The 24,099-nt window shown below is 44.1% G+C and overlaps 1 protein-coding gene across 2 annotated transcripts in view; it reads left to right on the forward strand.

The window, feature by feature from the left end:
* PPIG (peptidylprolyl isomerase G) overlaps window positions 1-24,099 on the forward strand; it is an 898,166-nt gene that overhangs the window by 190,745 nt on the left and 683,322 nt on the right. For both annotated transcript variants that reach the window (XM_044075490.1, XM_044075491.1), the window contains 2 exons: window positions 13,179-13,208; window positions 13,298-13,437. In XM_044075490.1, coding sequence (XP_043931425.1) covers window positions 13,179-13,208; window positions 13,298-13,437 — 170 coding nt within the window. The remainder of the gene's footprint in view (window positions 1-13,178; window positions 13,209-13,297; window positions 13,438-24,099) is intronic.

Here is a 24,099-nt window from a genome sequence, read left to right on the forward strand (position 1 = left end):
CTACTCAAGATTCTTTTTAGTTCCAAAGAAAACGGGACTGGAGGCCCATCTTGGACTTCAGCAAACTCAACACTTTTGGAAAGAAAGAGATGTTCCGGATGGTCACGCTTCCGTTGATTCTTCCATTTCTAGGAAAGGATGATGGATGTGCTCCTGTAGATCTCAAGGATGCGTACTACCATATCAAATTGGCCAGACCATCCAGAGATCACTTGCGTTTCCGGCTGGGAGCCAGTCATTATCAGTTCCGAGCACTGCCCTGTCTAGGATTTAGAGCGTTTCCGTTCCTGATGACTGGCTCCTCACCACCACCACCACCAGGCATCAACTAGTTCAATCCAGGGACCTCACTCTAAAACTGTGTTCCCAGTTAGGAATTACTATAAATTTCGACAAGTCTGCATTGTCACCATCACAGCGTATTTCCTTTATCAGAGCAGATTTAGACACCACCACCGCTATGGTAAAACTGCCCTTGGTAATAGTCGCACTTCGGCAACAGGCATCAGACATTCTGGCACAAAACAAGTACCAGCCTCTCAAGTTTTAAAACTGCTAGGTACTATGGCAGCAACTCTCATAGCAGTTCCTCTAGGGCGCATGCACATGAGAATACTTCAGTGGTTACTCTTCACCCAGTGGTCTTACCAACAACTTCTAATGCCATTCTTGATAATCATTACAGATTCATGCAAAAAGGACCTACAATGGTGGTTGACCAGCCACCATGTAACAGTAGGTCACCAATTTGTTCTTCCCCTGCCATCAGCCACAGTGACCATGGACACTTCCCTGATAGGATGGGGGGTGCTTTTTCAGGGAAGAACAGCCCAAGGTACCTGGTCAGAGACAGAGTCACAATTGCACATCAATGTTCTGAAGATGAGAGCAGTACTTTTGGCGTTGCAGTACTTCCAGGACTCTCTTCCTCTGGGAACGATTGCGATTCAGACCGACAGCCTGTCAGTAGTCTGATATAGCAACAAACAAGGGGGAACCAAGTCTTATCACCTATGTCGAGAGGCCCTTAGAGTCTGGCAGTGGGCTGTATCCACCAGGCGCTTTCTGATAGCGACGTACATCCCAGGGAAATCCAGCATGATCAGGCACAAACTAAGAAGAGCTATTCTGATGCCGCATGAGTGGTCCCTCAAAAACGAGGTAGCGGAAAGGATTTTCCACAGATGTGGCAAGCCTTGCTGCAACCTGTTTGCATCCCCTATGAATGTCAAATGAGAAGCTACTTTGCCCTGAATCCCCCACCAGGGGAAAACCCAAGGGACTCTCTCGTCCATGTTTGGCCCTTGGGGCTTCTTTATGCATTTCCACCCATTCCCCTAATTCCAAAATTTCTGCAGAAAGTCAAAGCCCTGGGAAGGACTGTAATTCTGATAGCCCCTTATTGGCCTCGACCAATCTAGTTCCCTTTTCTTTGACTCTTCCTGTTGGAGGAACCTTGGATTCTGGACCCAGATCCAGATCTGCTGACACATTTGTCAGGGGCTCTCCATCCTTGTCTTAACTCCCTCAAATTGATGGCTTGGCTGCTCCGATTTCCAACATAGCCAGATCCCACAACCTTTCCTCGGAAGCACAGCATATCCTTGCATCATCCCACAAGGCCTCAACCAGAAAGTTATATGTCAGCAAGTGGAAGAGATTCGCTTTTGTGGGCTTCTCAAAATAATATTGATCCATATATCGTTCCAATTTCTAGCATATTAGAGTTCTTGACTAAACTTTTTAATAAAGGTGCTGCGGCAGCTGCCATACGTGTTCAATTGGCTATAATTTCTAATTTTCACTTCTGATAAGAAGGCTCGTCTAGCAGGTTATGTAGAGCCTTCTTAAAAGCAGCCATACATCTTAGACCACTAGTTAGACAACCTTTCACTCCCTGGAACCTAAATTTTGTTCCATGTAGGATTATTCTTCCTCCATTTGAGCCTGCATCTTCCTGCCAACTAAAATTCCTGTCTTGGAAAACAATTTTCTTGGTAGCCATTACATCACCACGCAGGGTGTCTGAACTACAGGCTTGATCTATTAAACCCCCATAATTGATTTTTCACCCTGACAGTGTCACTCCACACTAATCCATCCTTCCTTCCAAAGTTAAGTTCAGAGGCTAATTTTAAATCAAACAATTGCACTTCCAACTTTCATCAGTAATCGCTCCAATAAGTTGGAGTATATGTTGCATAAACTTGATGCACACAGAAAACTCAGATATTATTTAGATAGAACCAATGAATTTAGAAAATCAGAACAACTTTTTTGTCTCTTATTCAGATACCAAGAAAGGGCAACCGGTGTCAGAAGTCACTCTTTCCAAATGGTTAACAGATTTGTATAAAATTCACATATTCTTCCATGAATCAACCACTATAACATAAAGTGAGGGCGCACTCCACAATGGCTGTTTCTACTTCTTCAGCTTACATGGCTAGACTGCCGTTATACACATTATGTGCAGCTGCCACTTGGTTAAAACCACATACCTTCATTGCGCATTAGAAAGTAGATAAGGCCTCCAAGGACAGGGCTTCCTTTGGTTCCACTTTCCTCAGGAATATACTCCTGTGAGCCACCCAGGATAAATGGTGCTTGGGACGCTGCCCATGTGTAAGAATGAACTGTGAGATTGAACAACTTCACATAAAGAAGTTATGTACTCACCATAATGTTTCATTCTTATATTCCCTCCCGCCTACCCCCTCCATGCTTCTCGAAGAACAAGTAAGAGATTTGAGGTCTGGTGGGTCTTTGTATAGGATTTCTTACTCCGGCTGGATTTATACTCTTGTTACTTATGTTGTATATTTTGGGATCAGCAAACTAGATCTGAGGTGAGGCAGAGAGCATCATGGGATAGGGACTTGGCCTCGAGCTATTCAGAAACCTCGAGCTTGTGAAAGCGGCTGACTCGGGGCTGAGGGATCGGCTCCGAACCCATTTGTAAGAATGAAGGTGAGATGAACAACTCGCATGGAACATTATGGTGAGTACATAACTTCTTTTTTTGTGTGCGTAAAGAATATATTTGATATTGGGCAGACCCCATGGGAAACATTGATATAAAAAGTAAAGAATAGCTGACAAAGATGTAAGCCTTGAGGAATACCCTTCTTAATAGTACCGCAGATTGGAATACTACATTCTTCTTCTTTAATTATAAAGGTTCGGTCAACAAGACAGTTTTTGAACCAGTGGGTGATACTGTCAGAGGACCCATATAACTTGGTTTCAGTGGGAGAAAAGTGCAGTCGACCATTTCAAAAACTCTCATCAGATTAAGACAAAGGCACAAGTTAGATGATGTGAGACCATTTTGCAGGCAGGATACTGTAGTTAGGTCAAAAACCATGCTGCTTGATCCTCAGAATGCCATACTTTGTAATGTAGTCTAAATCTTTAGAGAAGTCTGTCTAGAATTTTTGTCAGGGGGCAGAGATTGGCGGTAGACTTAAAGTTATTAATGAGAGAGCTGTTGGGAGAGTTAAGGAGATGGACAATGTGGACATGTTTAAAGCTGTGTAGTAGGCTGTTAGTGAAAAGAAAGCTTAAAGATCTGAACAACTGGCTTGTACAAGTACAAGCTGAAAAATAAGAGGATGAGTATAGTGAAATGCATGCTTGAAAGTAGGATCAATTTTTTCTAGCAGTTCCATACTCTTATTTTAAGGTGAATGCTTTGAAACAGAATGTTGATTAACTTCAGATTCTATGCAAAAGGGTTGAGTGCTTTGAAATTTAAGTATACTGGAGGGTGGTTTGGTAGCATTTTCTGCTAGTTGTAGTAAATTGTGAGGAGGAGCCATTTAGACATTTTAGGGGGGATTTTGCTAGCTGTAACTGATTTGATGGCATTGTAGAATCTTTCAGGGTGCCCCAGGGCATTCATTTGGGTTTTCTTAAGCTGTCAGCCTTAGAACCCTTACTTCTCTTCTAAATAAACCGTATTGGATGTTCATCGTGTTTCACTGTTGCAGTCATTACACTTGGGTTATCCTGCTGGCAGGCTCCCCGCAATCAGCCAGAATTCCAAAGTCTAGGTCGGGCGTCGGTTGCTGTCACCTATTCCCTGACGTCGGTGCACCAGGGGTATAAAAGATGCAGCCGACGCCATTTTCTTCGGTCTTTCTTGCCGCGTGGTGCCCGAAGCAAAAGCAGTTCGCAAGTGCCTGTCGGCCGACTCCTGAGATTTTCGAAATCGAATTTCAGAACTGAAGTCTTCAATAAAGCTAAGTACCCCGTTGGGGAAACTTTTTCTTGCTCCAGACCGATGTCAGTAAAAGTTAATAATTGTATTTCTTGTGGGAAGGAAATACCTCATAAGGACTTTCACTCTTACTGTATTCCTTGCCTAGGCCCTGACCATGACGTTACTAGTCATCTGTTTTGTGCTAGATTCCACAAACGCACTATTAAGCGTCTGTTTGATTTTGCTTTACATTACTTTGGCCGAAGGTTTAACTACATAATGCCGTTGGAACAGTCGACGACCGGAATTCATAAAAAACGCAAAGACAAGGAAAAGGACAGATATCCGAGGTCCAAAGGCGACGACGAAGCCTCTTCTAGGCCAGTCTCCGGTTCGCCGGTTCTCAGTGAGGCGCTTACGCAGCCCCTGACACCCACTACCTCAGAGCCACAGGCTGTATCAGCCTCCCACGTGGAGACAACTAGGCCTCTGGAAATTCAAGGAATTGGGCTTGCAGAAACTATTCCCTCAGATGGGCCCGGAGCAGCTGAGCAGGCATCGGCTTCTGAGGGTGTTTGCAGACCTTCACAGCTTACTATCAAGTCCACTACAGCAGCCAATGCAAAGTCAAGAACACCATTAAAGACAAGGAAACAAGTACAGCATTCTGGACAGTCATCCATGCCAAAGAAACAGATGCTTAAAATGGCCAAGGACCTAATTACTTTGATCAGGGGTTCCCATCCCCCTCCTGATAAAAGGCCTAGGCAAGACACTGACTATGACTCCTCTGACCAGGTTTCTATTTCCTCTGATTTCTCTTCAGATCAGGGATATTCTCTTCCTCCCTATGAGGACTCTGATGCAGAAGAATCTATACCTTCGGCCTCTCCTGAGGATTATTATTTTGGGGAAACCTTGCATACCATGAGGGAGCATTTACATTGGGAGAGCCAGGATTATTCTGAATCCAAGAAAAGGCTCAGGGACTTTCTTTTATTGCCTCAGCACAGGCCCCTGGCTATCCCCCCTGTGCTTGATATTGTTGATGATGTTTTCTTTGAATCCAGTCTAGTCTCCTGATTCTTTACCCCCTGTACCAGTCAAGCCAGACAGGTACTACAGGGTCCCAGACTCTCATAAATTTCTTTATAAAAACCCTGCTGCTGACCCGGAAACAATTTCTCACGGTCCCAAAGGGGTTAAGGCTTCCACTGCAAAAAACCCTGTCCCCTCTGATAGGGATTCTAGAGCTCTGGATAGATGGGGGAAAAAAGTTTACACTTCTGCTACTTTAGCTGGAAGGGCTTTAAACTGCCAGTTTCACATGCTTAAATATCAACAGTACCTCATGTCTTTGTTAAAACAGAAAATGCTTACAAACTCAAAATCCTGACAATAAGGAAATGCAGGATTTATTGCATGCAGCTGAACAAGTGGGAAAGCATACTCTGCAATGTGGTTTTGATTCATTAGAGGCTTCTTGTAGAGCCGCAGTTACAGGCTCTCATTCGAAGGCATGCTTGGTTGAAAGAACAGAGTTTACCTGAACATGTTAAAGTAAAATTATTGGATGCTCCATTACAGCATGATACTTTGTTTGGTGTTAAGGCAGAAGAGGTGTTAAAGAAAATGGAGGATAAAGCAAAATCAATGCAGACAGTAAAGGATTTCTTACAGGTTCAACCACCTAGGTTTAGCAGAAACTGGCCTTCAAAAAATTGGTCCTTTCCGGTGTCAGACAGGCCACAAAGAGGCAGATACAGACGTCCAAGAGGCAGATCTCAGCCCCAAGGCTCCTACAGACCTAAACAATGGGGTGCTTCAGCCCCCCAAAGGAGAAGAAAAGTCCACAACCTTATAGGAAACCGTCCCAATGACTTCCCTCAACAAATGCCAAGCACTTCCCTTTTGGCGGCACCCTTAGGGGGAAAGCTAGCACTTTTCTCACAAAATTGGCACATAATCACCCAGGACAAATGGGTACTGAATATTGTTTCTCAGGGTTACAGGTTCCACTTTCACACCCTTCCAAAATCAAAAGGTATGCCGGACCTGCCACAAAACCAATGGGCAGAGGCACAAAAACAAATTTCTGCTCTCATGGACATGAGAGCTATTCAAAGAGTACCACAGCAAGAACAGGGACAAGGATTTTACTCAAGACTTTTCCTGGTACCCAGAAAGTACAAAGCCTGGAGACCAGTACTGGACCTGTCAATCCTAAATACTTTCCTGGATGTTCCAAAATTCAAAATGTAAACACTGCAGCAGCTTCTACCCATGCTGAGCAAGAAGACTTGGCTGGTTACTTTGGACCTCAAGGAGGCATACCTGCATGTCCCAGTCGGACAGTCTTGCAGAAGATACCTCAGATTCATAGCTGGCTCAATGCATTACCAATTCACTGCACTGCCCTTTGGCTTATCTACTACGCCCAGGGTCTTCACAAAATGCCTGCCACCAGTAATTGCATTTTGCAGACAAAAAGGAATTCAAATATATCCCTGCTTGGACGACTGCCTTATTCAAGCAGAGAGCAAAGACATTCTACTAAAGCATCTGGCGTTTGTAAAAAGATTACTAATTTGCCTAGGATACACCGTAAACGAAAAGAAATCAAAACTAGTGCCCTCACGAGATAATATTCCTGGGTGCAAGCTTAAATACAACTGCCCAGATGGCTTATCTCACGCCAGACAAGCAAAAGCAACTGACTCATTACTTTCAAATGATGGCAACAAAGACCCATCTCCCTGCAAGAAAAATTCTGCAGGCCCTGGGCTTCATGGCATCCTGCATTCTACTAATTCCATATGCAAGACTGCATATGAGGAAACTACAATGGTATCTAAAAAGTGTTTGGACTCAACATTGCCACAGCCTGGAAACAATAACTCTTAATTCCATGCCTGCAACAGGAGTTTCGATGGTGGTCACTGGCCTGTCACCACAACAAGGGACAGCCTTTCACCTTACCTACAGCCAGGCAGACAACAGATGCATCTGATTATGCCTGGGGGCACACATGGCAGGAAAATGTATTCGGGGCATGTGGCCCAAAGAACAAATGCATCTTCACATCAATCAAAAAGAAATGCTAGCTGTACAGAATGCCCTGACAGCCTTCAAGGATCTACTACATCCAGGACAACTATTACTAAAGACGGACAATACCACAGTTATGTGGTACATAAACAAGCAAGGGGGCACACATTCCTACCCCCTCTGCAGGCAAGCCATGACTTTGTGGAACACAGCACTGACCTATCAAGTACACCTGCAGGCACAATTCCTGCCAGGAATGAAAAATACACTGGCAGACGAACTAAGCAGAAATCTCATAGATCCTCATGAATGGAAACTAAATCCACAGGTCTTCAGCATGATAACAAGGAAATGGGGACGCCCAGACATAGATCTTTTTGCCTCCCCTCACAACTGCCAACTACAGAGATTCTGCATAAGAACTTATCACTCACAAGCATGGAAAGTGGATGCTCTTTCATTCAGCTGGAAAACCCTGACAGTTTATGCCTTTCCTCCACTGCCTCTGCTTCCCAAGGTGCTTCTAAAAGTCAGGCAAGAGAAGCCAAAAATTGTCCTGATTGCCCCAGACTGGCCACGCCAGCACTGGTACCCAATCCTAAAGAGCCTGTCTCAAGGCCCAGCCTGGCCTTTTACCTCAAATTCTTCATCATCTGACTCAACAATCCAATTCTGCACAGTCAACTCAGAACCTTAAATCTGGCTGCATGGTGGATAATATAGCCACTCAGACCACACCTCTCTCTAAAGCTGTTATGGATGTCATTTTAGAAGCCAGGAGGCCCAGCACTAGGAAATGTTATGCAGAAAAATGGAAGAGATTCTGTGCTTGGAACCAGGCACAAGGACTCAAACCACTTGTTCCAAATATACCTCAGATTTTACAATACCTAACTGAGATGCTGGACAAAGGCCTATCCTTCTCATCAATTAAGATCCATGCCTCGGCCATTTCAGCTCATTACAATACGGAACCTCCTATTTTCTCTCATCCACTACTAAGACAGTGCCTTAGAGGGGCAAAAAACATAAGACCCCCAAGGAGAGCACCAATACCTACTTGGGACCTCAATTTTGTTTTAGAAAAGCTCACACTACCTCCTTTTGAGTCAGCCAATACAGCTGATATAAAATTTTTATCGTGGAAAACTGCTCTGCTCCTAGCAATAACTTCAGCAAGAGTCTCAGAGTTACAGGCATCAATGGCAGTGGAACCTTTCATAATTTTTCATCAGGACAGGGGCTCTCTAAGGACAAACCCAACATTTATGCCAAAGGTGGTATCCAGTGTGGCCCTTGACCAAACCATTCATCTGCCAACATTCTATCCAAATCCCCAGAATAAAGGGGAAAGACTTCTGCACACTTTGGACATACACAGACAGCTACAATTCTACTTGGACAAAACAAAAGCTTTCAGAAAAATTAAGCAACTGTTTGTAGCTTATGCAAGGAAAGCCTATCTCAAAGCAGACTATTTCAAAATGGATAGGACACTGCATTCGATTCTGCTATTCACAACTTGGCAAATCAGTGCCTAAGGGCATTAGGCCACATTCTACCAGAGCAGCAGCCACTTCAACAGCCTTCCTCAGAGGATTACCAACCAAAGACATTTTAGAAGCTGCAACCTGGAGTTCAGTGCACACTTTCACCAAGCACTACCACTTACCTCTCTACTCTAAATCCAGAGCAGGCTTTGCCACTGCAGTTCTGCAGGGCTTGGTAGCCTCTCCTAATCCTATTTAGGCCCAGCCACCCAACCTCAGCTTTGAGATTCAACCCAAGTGTAATGACTGCAACAGTGAAACACGATGAACATAGTACAGTTGTGTACCTACCATAAATGTAGATGTTCGAGTGTATTCACTGTTGCAGTCCAGGTTACCCACCCACCATCCCCCTTTTCTTTGCTGGGACTTTTCTGTACTTCTCAATTCTATACAACCTATGTGGTGTATTTGCTTGTAGATGAAGGAAATGTTTATTTTAGTACATGCATGCTTTTGGCATAATTTTTTCAGCCTTCCTATTTGGGTGCACCTGACATCTGGGGCAAGAAAAACTGAAGAAAATGTCATCGGGCTGCATCTTTTATACCCCTGGCGCACTGATGTCAGGGAAGAGGTGACAGCAACCGAAGCCCGACCTAGACTTTGGAATTCTGGCCGACCTCGGGTAGTCTGCCAGCAGGATAACCCAAGTGTAATGACTGCAACAGTGAATACACTTGAACATCTACATTTATGGTAGGTACACAACTGTACTTTGTGAGTTTAAATTTTGTAGGTCTGCTTTCCAGAGTTTGTGTCTCAGTTTTATCAAAATTTCAAATGTTAGCCTGGGAGTGGGGAAACCTTTAACACAGAGTTTCCTAGCAGAACATAGTTTGTCCTGAACTGGGAGAGAATGTTACGTAGTGTTGATAGAGTGGTAGTAGGGTCTGAGCAATTGTACAATGTGTACCAGTCAGTTTCCATGAGCTCTATGGCAGTGGTCTTTTGGTTTAATTTCTCCAAGTCTTTTGGGTTTCTAATACCATGTCCGGAATGAACCACATTCGTAGATCAGGGTTTAATTTAAAGTTCAAGAAATTAGTATTGTTTCGATCTTTGATGTTGGCCAAAAGTGCTCTTCCCAGCACCCACAGTGTTCCCAGAACTGACTCCTGCAATTTATATGGAGTTGCATGTATTGGTAGCATAGCTAAATGCGACAGTAAATTCTTTGAGACCCATTGCTCCTACTACTATTGGAACTGTCTATGTTTCTTTCTTCCACATTACTCATTTCTGCTTGCAAATCTATGTTTTTTATGACTTTGTGTCTCCCCGTATATGAGACACTGTAATCGCTGGGTGTAGCAATTTCAGTGATCAGTGCTACTTTTGTCTTTTTTTCATGGACTACTATATTTGATCTTCTCATCTGTTTTTTGAATTGTTCATAATCGTATTTTATCAGACTATTGTTCGTAATGGGTGATCCCATTCTGTATAATTTGTGCTTCATGTTTCCAATGCTTCTCCTACTTTTGTTGTAGTGTTTGCTTAATCCCCAATACAACTGTCTTGCGACGTTCTGACTTTGTTGCAGGCCCTCTGCCATGAGTGTATCACATCCAATAACAAGGAGTGAAACTGTTTCCAGTTCTTTTTTCACTTAGCATATGTTTGTCTGTTTTTCCCACATGTTCATTCAACTCTGTAAACCAACATGTACGTAGTCCACCGTCCTGGGCTGACATTATTATCCTTTCATCCTTTTATTTCAACTCCCTTCTCCTTAGTCATTCCTGTGTCAGATCCTGAACAACATAAGGTTGTTTCAGGAGATCTCTAACTTGCTACTGTATTTATGGCTTTTCCACATTTCTTTCCTTCTCATCTGATCAGTCTCCTTATAATCTTTAATTTGTTTTTTTGAACATTCAGTTCCTATCTGATGTTTGTCTCCTTGTGGTTTGATTTCTGTTCCCACTTACCAACTGAATGCGTCTGCAGCTAAACTAAGCTGAGAGATTTTCTTATACTTTCTCTCCCCATGTTGTAAAACTTTCACTGTGTTTGGAGGTCAGCAGATATGCATGCAATCGCACAATTGCAGATCAAAACGTGTAATCAATTTCGAGGAGGTGCATAACTCTTTCAGAGCATGAAATATATTATGTTGATGTGCATTGATTTTTTTCTATATAATTTGCTAAGTGTGAAGCATTTTTTCTTATGTCCAGCTGATCCAGTACCTTTTGGGGTCAGTCAGTCACACCAAAACTGTAAGTTAAAACAGGAAGAGCAAATTGGTTTATAGCTTGAATTTTATTCCTAAATGTCAGGGCTGTTTTCAGTATAAGTTTTAGTCTTCTGAATTATTCCTTAGTGAGCTTTATTCACATTTTTTTCATGTTTTATTGTTGATCCATCAATTAATTCCTAAATATTTATGCACTCCTTCCTGCTCAAGTTCCTTTGTCACCTACTGGCCAGTAGCAAAACAGCACACTTGAGGGTTTTGCAGGTATTGGAGGCCTATAGATGGCTAGGTTCTCTGTACTCTCACTAGAGTTAAACCAAAGCAGTTCTAACTCGCATTACAATAAGTGCCAAAAAATAAAATCTGAACTATCACAGTAATTCAGTAAGCATGCAAAAACTACTTATCCTAGGTGTTTGTAGGTTGGTAGTTTGTCAAATCCAGTAAACAATTATCACATTCATTAAAGTGATTGCTTATCATTGTATAGCTCTGTGCGAATGAACATAAGTCTTGGCAAACTCTAGCAACTTATAACGGCACAGAACAGTTAAAATATTCAAACAAGCTCATGGGAAAATAGCAAAACAGCACATTTCAAGATTCTGCAGCAGTCAAAGGTCTAGATAGGTTCTTTCTCCACTTAACACTAGAGTTAAACCAATAATAACTTGGACTGCAATAATTGCCAGAAATAAGTGCAAAGATATCACAATAACTCGGTAAGAATGCAAAAGGTAATTATTCTAGATTTTTTTTGGCTAATAATTTGTCAAAACCAGTGTAGAATAGTTAGAATCCTTGTTCTTTTTACATATTCCACATTACTTTGTGATATTCCTTTTGACCACATGTTCTACAATATTTTGAGATGTTTATTATTGTGTATCTGATTGTGTATAATTGTGATTGCTGTTGGATTTTTGATGCTTTTGGTAAAATTGAGATTTTTTTTGCAAGTGCTCAGTGAGGTTAGTGAAATGCCTTTTAGTTTGATTTTGTTTTGTATTATGCTACTTTATTGGACCTGGTGGATCTGTTCATTGGCAGAAGGCAGAAGGGAATTGCTGTTTGTGTGAAGCCATTCTACTCTGTTATTTACTCTTTCTCCTTGCCTGTTCTTATCGTCTGTTTGATTTTGGGGATTAAGGAAAGTGCATGGGTGGACTTCCTCACTTTCAAGAATGATTATTTTCTTTTTATTTATACAAATTTTTTTTGAATGTTCATTTATTGAAGAAGTGTAAGTCGTTTAGTAGTAATTTAACCAATGATGAGGATTGATTCTCTACAAGGCAGGTGTTTTAACCTGTGTTTTCTACTTTGAAAATTTGGCTGAAGAGCTCTGTCTTGTAATTGGGGGATAGTTCTGGTGCAAGTATGCCCTTAAAATCCTTAACCGTTGAGGATATGGAGTTGTACATGCTATGTAACACTCCTTTCTAAAAAGCTGTATGAGGTTTTCCATTAAAATATTTATGTTCATCTGCCTCTGTAGCTTACTGTCTACTTTATTTCTTACATTAGAGTCTGCTGTTATGAGAAAACTAGCATCCAACTTACCGCTATATAACATTGGTTAGGGTGAATGTAGTAGAGACAGATTCATGTTGACCTGCCAACCACATTTTTACGGAGTACCATATGGTAACAAAAATTATAGCTGAAAACCACCTTTGGTGAGCAAAAAGAAAGGCTATTTTGCAGGGTCAGCCCTGCTTCATCCCTATGTGAGTTGAGACACCCTCTTCCCCCAAACGCACACACAACTTATAAACCAACTCCAAGGTCACACAGTAGTGGGAAAAAGTGCAACCTCATCAATTAATGAAAATTGTTTTAAACATTGATATTCAACTAAATGACATTCTGAAAAAAGTGTCTTTTGCAGATTGACAGATTCCCATAGATAATGTAGTGTTGCAAGTTGAACTTGTCAGGAACACAGATTTTGGTTTGCATAGAACCTCTGTAGGATATGCTACTTTATTTTTGGTGGCCATTTGGTGAGCTGTTGACTAGTGTTTACAGATAAGTGTTTTGTGAGGATGTCTGTTGATTGGTTGAATTTCTTCATATGTTTTTATCTTTTTTTGTCTTTTAGAGAAGCTAACTATATTTTCTCTTGTTTCTAACCCTTTTTTACCCGGTGATGCAATAAACAACAAAACAGAACAACTAAACCTGCACCCCATTTAGATGGGTAAGTGTTTTAGAGTACTTCCACTAAGGTTCAATGTTTAGTCACCTGACAAAATTAAGTAACATATTCTATTCAATACTTCTTCCTAGACTGCATGTGGTTTTTGGCCAAGTTCTGTCAGGTCAGGAAATTGTGAGGGAAATTGAAAACCAGAAAACAGATGCCAACAGCAAACCATATGCCGATGTACGAATAGTTAATTGTGGAGAGCTGATTCCTAAATGTAAGGGTGAGTACTGTAAATTACTCTTGCAGGTAATAAACATAAGTAGGTTTAGATTTTATGTTTTGTGGCAAGTTTTGCAATGTTGTACCTTATGAACTTCAGACATCACAAATGTCAAAAAAGCAGTCTGGTTGCATATGACACTTGTATATTATACCAGGATGACTTTTTTTTTTATTTGTCCATGTTGTCTCTTAGAAGTAGTTAAATCACATTTCTGGCATGAAGCCAAACCATTTTAGTCCAGGAAACTGAAAGATTATTTATAAACTTAAAAAAAATACTTCGTAGACAATCAGATTTTAAGTCTGGCTAAAGTCTTCAGAAAATATTTTAGGTTGTCAAATGTTGATATCTGAAAACCGTTCTGTGATCATTGATCTGTGTTTTGAGGCTGATATGGAACTTAACAGATACTTAACAGATCTTAGTTCAAGGGGTCCTGTTAAGTGAGTCTACTCCTGGCTTGTTACGTTGAGCCTTCTTGGTGTATTTTTCCATATCCTTTGCACATGTGTTTAGGGTACTCATGTTCCTGTTAAACACAACAGAGAATCCATTTCACTGACAAAAGAGATTACACTGGCACTAGGATTCCTCAGTTTTTCCTGACCATGAATGTTGTTCAGATTTCATCCTGATGTGCATCGTTGGAAAGTACCTTTATTTGTTTGCCAAGGAAAATTGGACTTTCGTTGTGTTCTTATGATCCTCAGTGTAGAAACTGCAGTGGGGGCTGAATTTTTACCCTGGATCTCAAGCACATCACACTATGTGTTCAGAGATGAATGCACAGTGCAGGTGTCAGCTGGAGAACTTTCCTAGTGATTCGTGACAGTAACCAGAGACCCTTAAGGTAAAGGAATGCAAAGTCATTCTAGGGCTGTAGCCATCTACGTACTTTCTCAATACCTCCAGGCCTTCTATGATGGTGATGCTTATTTATTGAACATTTGGTTGTCTTATCTGTGGTGATGTGGTGAGTATGAGCATTACCAGTGAAACAGTACATCTGAAGTAGGAAGACTTCATTTGTTTGCAACCTGTGGGATTCGGATCCGACAATTCATAAGCTTTGGGATCCGAGCTCCTAGCTCCTCCCTTTACCGATAATCCCCTGCTAAGCCCTGACTGACCTCAGATTTCGTTTGCCGCGTTCAGTAGCTGACAGGAATTTCGAGCTCCATAGCAAAAGGAATTGGTGACATCTTTTTTGCCTATATTTTTTCTTATAATTTGACAAAAGTTAAAGTGTGTTTGTTTAGGCTTTCCTCCCTTCCTTAGTTAACTTTCTCGGGTGTTCATTTAGTGTGTGTTTGTTGTGTGTGTGTGTGTGTGTGTGTGTTTTTTTAGGGCCTGTTAGGGCGTAGCTATGTCTGAAGCCCCCAAGGCTATATTTTCCAAATATACCGAATGTGGCCATAAGCTCTCCCCGGCTGATGGCCACATTCGGTGCGTTAGATGCCTGTGGGTTGAACACCTGTCATCTGGTTGTACCATTTGTGCAGGGTTCAACCCCCGGGCTTTAAGGGAGCGGAGGTCGAAGTTGGATCTTGCGGGACTTCTCCCTCCGGAATCGGCTTCGGCCTCGGCCCCTGCTATCCTCCCTACTCAGAAATCGCCAGTGGCTTCTTCGGTCTCCCTTCCTCCGGCAGGGACTCAATCTCCCGCTAAGAAACCGGAGGATAGGGAGACCAGGAGGGAAAAGGAGAGGCACAGAGAGGGGCACCATAAGCGGCGGGCCGAGGCCTCTGTCTCGGCCCCGCCGCCTAAGCGTGCTTCCCCTCTGGCTTCTAAATCTCCTCCTCTTCGGCTCCGATCCCCTCTGTTCTCTCCCGGACCCCGAGGAGGTGGAGACTAGACCTTCGTCGAGGTCATCGAGGTGACACTCTAGATCCGCATCGGTGGCCTCGTCGAGGTCAACTTTTTCTATGTCGGACGCTGATATGGACTGGATGATGAGGCGATTCATCCAAGCCCAGATGCAGATGGGAGTGCTCCTGGGCCCCCCCCCATCCGGGAGGGGCCTCGACCCCTTTTTTCGCCCCCATAGCTCCTTCTCCGACCCGACTCCCGGGTTTGGAGCTTTCGGAGCCGGGCAGTGTTGGACCCGGGGGTGGGTCGGATCCGACTGGTCGGCGCACCTTGGATCCGATCCCTCCCTTGAGTGCTTCGGGTACTTCGGACCTGACCTCTCGGAGCCGTGGGCCTAGCCTCGGATCCGAGGGAGCTGGTGTCTCTTCGACTCCGTCTAGGTCGGAGCGCACCGGTCTCTCGGATCCGACGGTCTCTGCTCCGGTTTTGATCCATTCATCGGATCCGAGTGGGGGTCAGCTCCCTGGTCTTAGAGAAGTCGTCTCTCTGGTCTTAGAGAAGTCGGCTCCCCCTCGGCCTTCGACCTTGTGGAGAGGGTTCTGTCGAGGACATCCGGACCCCCGGTCCCTGTCTCTGCTCCATCCCGCACTCCCTCGCAGCTGGGCCAGGCTCCCATCAGCCGGTCTCAGGGACAGCCCGCCTCAATGTCTCAAGTGGTTCCTTTGGAACAACTGGTTGCTGGCGAGGACTCCTCGGACAGTCCCCCCGAGGAAGTACCTCATAAGCATAAGTGTAAGAGGAGGCACGTGGACTGCCCAGAGTCTATTACTGAAGACACGGACTTGGAGGAAGGGGAGGGCTCCCCAAGATCACCCCCAGAAGATATCTCCTTCGGAGACGTTATGGAAATGTTAAGGATCGGGGGGGGTCTGCCCCCAAGGCCTCCTCGGACGAGTCTGTGTTCTTGGAGGCATTTGAGGCGGGCCCGTCTACCTCTTGGGTGTCCCCTCCTGCCGACCCTCTGTTGGACCTTATTACCACCAGAGCGTGGAAGGACCCGGACACCATAGAGCCTGTTCCCAAACGTCCGGACCGGATTCTTAGTCCCCCATCGGATCGTACACATTGGAGTAAGGGACCCCCAGTAGATGCCATGCTGATGGCTGCAGCCACAAAGAGAGAATTGGCTCAGGGGAGTCCCTCTATGCATACCCCTAGCAAGGAATCCCGCTCGATGGATCGCATTGGGAAGCGAGTCTTTAGTTCAGCAACCTTTTCCCTGAGGGCGCTGAACTATATGGCACACGTGATCAGGATGCAGCGAGACCTGATTAAGGAATACGCCGCATCTCCCCCGGAGTCCATGTCGGCGGAGGACAACCAAGTGTACTCCACCCGTATGGCCACTCTCAGAGCGGTGTCTAATACTTCTATGCGGCTCTTATCTCACGCAACAGAAGGAGCCGCTAGAGCTAGCGGATTGGGCCTTGTTATGAGATGCCAGGCCTGGCTGCGGCACTGTGACTTCGCGGAGCCCTTCAAAGCGACCTTCGCGAATGCCCCCTTAGATGGTTCTGCCCTTTTTGGCAAAACGGTTCGCGAAACGCTTGTCCAGAGCGAAAAGGACGGGAAGACGCTGTCTGCCGTCGGAGTCCGCTTCTCAGCTCCCCAGAGGTCCTTCTCGAAGAACCAAAAGGGACAGAAGAAGATGTGGTTCCGGAAATCGCAGCAATCCCAACCTGCTCCGGACAACCAGTCCTTCCGTGGCAGAGGAGGACAGGGAGGTCGCCGTCCTAGAGGCAGAGGGGCTCCTAGGAACTTTGGGTCCGGAGAACCTTTCTCTGACAGACCCACTCAGTACCCCTGAGGGGTTACCCGGCTGCTCCTCTCTGGAGGCAGTCGGGGGTGTTTTTCGAGGCACCTGACATCATGGGAGTCAATCACCTCAGACCGTTGGGTGCTTCGAGTGATATCCAGAGGCTATTCAATCCCCCTTCACAGTATTCCCAGATCCAAAAACCTCCCCGATGTACCACCCGGTCAACAGGAGGTAGCAGCTGTGGAAATCGCACAGCTGCTAACAAAAAGAGCCATCCAACACGTCCCCCGAGATCAGACCGGATCAGGGTTTTACTGCAGGTTCTTCTTGGTGCCAAAAAAGACGGGGGACTTAAGACCGATCCTAGACCTGTCGCAACTGAACCTGTCTGTAACCAAACAAAAATTCCGGATGGTCACCTTACAGTCTATCCTCCCCCCTTTTGCGGGAGAACGATTGGATGTGCTCTATAGACCTCAAGGACGCGTACTACCACATTCTAATGGACAGACGGTCCAGGAGGTTCCTTCGCTTCCGGCTGGGAACCAGTCACTACCAGTTCAGGGTCCTTCCCTTTGGTCTCATCTCTGCCCCAAGGGTGTTTACCAAGGTACTTGCAGTGGTAGCGGCCCACCTGAGACTCCAGGGAATGCAGGTGTTTCCATACCTGGACGACTGGCTCTTTACAGCGTCAAGGCATCTACTGTGCTCAGCCAGGGACTATTTCCTTCATATAGCCCCTCGGCTGAGCATCACCATAAACCGAGAAAAATCTTTCCTGGCCCCCACACAGCTTATAGATTTTATAGGAGGAAGATTGGACACAAGAAACATGCGGGCATTCCTCACTCAAGATCGACTGTCCAACCTGAGGTGTCCTATCACGGCCATCTTAGAACCTTCTCCGACTGCAGCTATGGTCCTGAGGGCCCTAGGTTCAATGGCGGCAGCCATCCCACTCCTCCTCCACGCTCGACTACACATGAGGATCCTTCAATGGACCCTCCAGGTCCAATGGTCCCTGCTTTACCTTCCTCTCAACAGCCCGATAGCCATCAGCAGAGCATGCAGGAGCTCCCTGTTCTGGTGGCTCCAGTCGACGGACCTCCTGACAGGGAGACCCTTCTGTACGGCATTCCCCCTAGCCACAGTGACCACGGACGCTTCTCGCCTCAGGTGGGGGGGACATTCAGCGGGCAGGATTGTCCAAGGCACGTGGAACAGTTCAGAGACCTCCCTGCATATAAATGTTCTGGAAATGAGGGCAGTGCTATTAGCGTTGCAAGCACTACACAGCCTTCTTCCTGTAGGAACTATTGCTATCCAGACAGACAACATGTCGGTAGTCTGGTACATCAACAAACAGGGGGGAACCAGGTCCTACCCCCTTTGTCGAGAGGCCATGAGAGTATGGGAATGGGCAATCCCCACCAACCGCAACGCACATTCCGGGAAGGTCCAACATTCTAGCGGACAAGCTCAGTCGCACCATTCTTTCCCCTCATGAATGGTCTCTCAATCCTCTAGTAGCGAAGCAGATTTTTGCCACCTGGGGGCAACCCTGTTGCGATCTTTTTGCTTCTCCCTCAAACGCCAAATGCGACAGTTTCTTCGCTCTAGTTCCCCCATTTGGGGAATCCCCGAGAGACGCCCTGGTGCATGCTTGGCCTCCCGGTCTCCTATACGCTTATCCTCCTCTTCCTCTAATGCAAAAACTATTACAGAAAGCCAGCAGTTTGGGGAGCAGAATGATTCTCATTGTCCCATTCTGGCCTAGTCAACCATGGTTCCCTTATGTATGGTCTCGCCGAGTGAATCCGCCCTGGATTCTAGATCCAATTCCGGATCTCATTTCCCATCCTCAGGGGCTTCCAATCCCGAACCTTCACACTCTGAAATTGACAGCTTGGCTGCTCCAGTTCCATCCCTAATCAGGACTCCCGGTATCTCTTCACCAGTGAAATCCATCATAGTGGCTGCCCATAAACCTTCTACTAGGAAGGTTTATCGAAGCAAATGGAAGCAGTTCTCTATTTGGGCGGAACATGAAAATCTTGATCCCTTTTCCGCGCCGCTCTCTGCGGTACTAGACTTCTTGACAGACCTTTTCCAACAAGGAGCAAGCTCTTCGACGGTAAAGGTACAGATGGCAGCCATTTCTCATTACCATGTGGGTCATGAGTCGACACCTCTCATGGCTTCAAAAATTTGTAAAACCTTTCTTAAGGGTGCTTTCCTCTTAAGACCTCCTGTGAAGGAAGCCGTACCACCTTGGGACTTATCTTTAGTGCTGCAGTCCCCAACCGCTCCTCCTTTTGAACCTGCAGCCTCTGTGGACTTGAAGTATCTTTCCTGGAAAACTGCTTTCTTAGTGGCCATTACGTCAGCTAGAAGAGTTTCAGAACTCCAAGCTCTGTGCGTCAAACCCACCTTATCTCTTCTTTTTTCCTGATAGGGTCTCCCTCAGGACCAATCCTTCCTTTCTTCCAAAGATTGCTTCCGAATCCAATATTAACCAATTTATTAATTTGCCAGTTTTCTTTCCCAAATATAAAAACAAAGGAGAATATAAACTGCATTCCTTAGATGTTCATAGACAACTGCGTTTCTACATTCACAGAACAGCTGGTCATAGACCATCCGATCAACTGTTCGTCTCCTTTGCAAAATTCGCACTGGGTAAGGCAGTCTCTAAGGTCACCTTGTCAAAGTGGATTTCTAATTGTATCTTGCAGGCTTATGACACCTCAGGAAGGCCAGCTCCTCAGAGAATTACAGCACATTCTACAAGAGCAGTTTCTACTTCTGCTGCCTTTAAATCTAGAGTACCATTAGATGATATTTGTGCAGCAGCCACTTGGACCTCATCTAATACTTTCATTTCACATTACAAAGTGGACGTTTTTCCAGAGGGAGAGCATCCTTTGGCTCTGCGGTGCTCCGGAACATCCTTCCATGACGGCCGCCCAAGATCCAGGTAGCTGGGGACTCTGTCCCACAGGTTGCAGACAAATGAAGTCTTCCTACTTCAGATTAAGAAGTTATGTACTCACTATAACGTTCCATCTGAGTAGGTGACTTAATTTGGATGCAACCATCCCCCCCTCCATCCCCCTGACCTTTCAAGGCTAGTAGTCCTGGTTTACCCAGGATTCTGTTATACTGGTATTCACAGGGCAAACTCAATCTGAGGTCAGTCAGGGCTTAGCAGGGGATTATGGGTAAATGGAGGAGCTAGGAGCTCGGATCCTAAAGCTTATGAATTGCCAGCTCGGATCCGATGTCGGATCCGAATCCCACAGGTTGCATCCAAATGAAGTCACCTACTCAGATGGAACGTTATGGTGAGTACATAACTTCTTATTTCAACACCTCCTTTTTGGACGAACACCTGAAGACATAGGTATTTGCCATTTCTTTCACATGGTTTACTCTTGTTGTTGCATCACAAAAAGCAGTCCCTGGAGTCTATAGGATGGATCCTTGTGCTTTAATTCAAGCTTAATGGCCCGCTTTGTTCACCTTTCCATTTCCTGGCAGTAGCTCACTGATGAGTCATACAGGCCTCCACAGACTCACCCACTGTGCTTTCGGCCCAACCATCATTGGTGTTTTGACATCTCCATACTTTTTGAAGCCTTGTGGGTGTTATCCAGATGGGTGTTGAAAGACCTAAAATATATACATTCTGAGTGCAGCCTTGGTGGAGTTTGTACTTTGCTGCTGAAGTAAAAAGCCTTTGACTCTAATTGCATTGTCACCATCCATTGGTTTAGCAACCATTTTTGAGGGAAGAATTCAGACTGCTAGATAAAACAGAGCTGCCTCTTTTGCTGTGTCTGCTTCCCCTTAGTGTTCCATGCTTGGTCCACAAGTCTTCTGCTTCTGTTTAAATGGCACGTGAAACTACTGTGATGTTGCTGATGCTTCACCTCTTTGTTCCTCAGTCTCCTCCGTTATTTCCCTACAAAAAACTTTCTGGATACCTTCAAGTTTCAAATACATTTAGACTGAACTAAGAATGCAGACATAAAGTTAGAGAAAAAATGAGATGTATCCTGTTTAGTGCAGAATAAATCACCTAGATGTTAATATCGCCCTCACTTCTTTAGAAAGTAAACTAGTCAAGTTCTCCAAGCCCCTGTGTCTCATGTTTGATAAGATTAGCTTCTGCAAAGAAGATTCAGCTGTCATTAATCTTTGAGACTTTGAGTACTTTGCACATGCTCAGATCATCAGGTGAAACTGTCAGGCTACTCTTGCACCTCCTCCTAACCGTGACACTTCATTTCTGACCTGCAGTTCCAGATATGTTATACCACTAAACATGTTTGCTGGATTCCAGATGACCTCTAGCTAATCTGTGAAAAACAACTTGAGTCTTATTATTTCTCTGTCTTTTTTTCATGAATATAACAAGTATACTATTGTCACCTTATTTGCTATTCTGTTTAATGCTTTTGTAGTAATTAAGATTTGTTGTCATTAAGGAGTTGCCACCTTACTGTTTTGCTGAGAATTCTCTTTTTTTTCTTTTCCTTTGGCCTTGATAATGTATGGCTGAGAGAAATTCCACAAGTTTGTTAATGATAAAGAAGTTAATTGAAACCACACCATGAGATCTTGCAAGGCGTATTCAGAAAGACTTCTGAGATTGCAGTGACTGTTGTTTGCTGTTCGTGTGTAATCTGAAAGTGAAATCCAAACTATTCTATTAAGTTATTTATACCATATATATTAAGTAGAGCGTATTTCCTGGGGAAGCATGGAGAATTATTAGAACAACTAGATATTCTTTGGTTAATACCTCAGTTACCAGTCGAAAAGGTAAAATAATTTCCGAGATTATGTGGTATTAAGAAATGTAGTTAATGAAAAATGTATGAAAGAATTTTTGCTCATTCCATTATTGGTAATCAAAGATACTCGGCTTTATTTTTCTTTCAAGGAAGTAAATTGTATGGAAGACTTAATATTTATAGCTGATGGAAATGGTTTCCAGTCAGCAGAGAAAACCAGTATTTGAAAGACATAAGTAGTGAATGAAAGACCAGTAAACATGAGTCCACAATATGAAACGCATCTGGGTAAGTTAAAGTGAAAAGAAAGTTCAAGAAGTGGAATGTATTGGTCAGGAATGCCTGCTTCAGCAGTAGGGTTGCCACCTTTCTACTGGGCCTTTTCCTGACGAACAAGCCCCGCCCCCACGCACAATCAAGCCACACCCATTCCCTTTAATAGCCACGCCCCTTTACTCTAGCACCCTTCAGCACAAGCATCCAATACAAATCATGTAGTCATTATATATTCACTGTAACATCAAACGAACTAAGCCTTGGTATAGACGGTATACCCTAGAAAACACAGATAAAGGTAAACAGTGATGACAAGCTATACAAAAAGCTACATTTAAGCCTCACTATAATTTGAAGATTGTACACCCTAGACATAGACACCCTAGGAAGAAACACAGGTCAAGGTAAACATCACAGTGATGACAGACTCGAAAAGACAGTTCTACAGTCCAAGCATCTTATACAAATCATGTAGTCATTATATATTCACTGTAACCAAGTCCAAAACCAGATGAAAGACTAAAAACATTGCAGTAAAAACAGCCTTGGTATAGAAAATGCAGATCAAGGTAAACATAACAGTGATGACAAACTAGAGAAATGATAGTTCTACAATCATAGCAAGAACCCTATATAACTCCGTCAGTATACATTCACTATCAAAGTGCACCCACATGAAAAATAATAAACCAAAGTGCACCCACATGAAAAATAATAAACCAAAGTGCACCCACATGAAAAACAATAAACCAAAGTGCACCCACATGAAAAACAATAAACCAAAGTGCACCCACATGAAAAACAATAAACCAGAGTGCACACACATGAAAAACAATAAACCAGAGTGCACACACATGAAAAACAATAAACCAGAGTGCACCCACATGAAAAACAATAAACCAGAGTGCACCCACATGAAAAACAATAAACCAGAGTGCACCCACATGAAAAACAATAAACCAGAGTGCACCCACATGAAAACAATAAACCAGAGTGCACCCACATGAAAAACAATAAACCAGAGTGCACCCACATGAAAAACAATAAACCAGAGTGCACCCACATGAAAAACAATAAACCAGAGTGCACCCACATGAAAAACAATAAACCAGAGTGCACCCACATGAAAACAATAAACCAGAGTGCACCCACATGAAAAACAATAAACCAGAGTGCACCCACATGAAAAACAATAAACCAGAGTGCACCCACATGAAAAACAATAAACCAGAGTGCACCCACATGAAAAATAGTTACACTAACTGTAGTTAAAAACAGCCAAACAAACCCTTCCTATACATCTCTGCAGACAGTATCCTAGAAACTAGACATAAAGAATAAGATAGATGTGGTGATTACAAACTAGAGATTGTTCTAGTTAATAATCACCACAACATGTTGAACATCTACATACAGTTACACACACATCTTGTTACCATCAGTGAATGAGATAGTGCCAGCACAGCTAGTGAATTAATATAAATTTAATATTTAAAAAATTCACTAGTAGCTGTGCTGGCAGTATTTCATTCCCCTAGTCACACTAATCTTTGAAAATCTACCTTAATTCCAAAGAATTCATCCATTAAAAAAATTCCACTTACCTCCAGAAAAAGCAGCAGCAGGGCTCCTTAAACAAGCTCTCAGCCAGAGCAGAACAGGCAGCTAACAAAGGGCCAGCAAGCAGCAGGCAGGGGAACACAACACCACCCAGTCGGCCAGTCCACAGCACTACTCCAGGGCAAGACTCCAGCAAGCAAGGCAAGCAGCAGGGCTAGGGCAATCCTTCCTCCAGGCAGCAACAGTAAAAGAAACCAGCACGGCTAGTGCAATCCTTCCTCCAAGCTCCAGGCAGCAACAGCAAAAGAAACCAGCACGGCTAGGGCAATCCTTCCTCCAGGCTCCAAGCAGCAACAGCAAAAGAAACCAGCACACAAGGACACAGCCATACCAGGT

The sequence above is a fragment of the Protopterus annectens genome, chromosome 6.part1 (assembly GCF_019279795.1).
Source record: "Protopterus annectens isolate FY-2018-M chromosome 6.part1, PAN1.0, whole genome shotgun sequence".
NCBI lineage: Eukaryota > Metazoa > Chordata > Ceratodontiformes > Protopteridae > Protopterus > Protopterus annectens.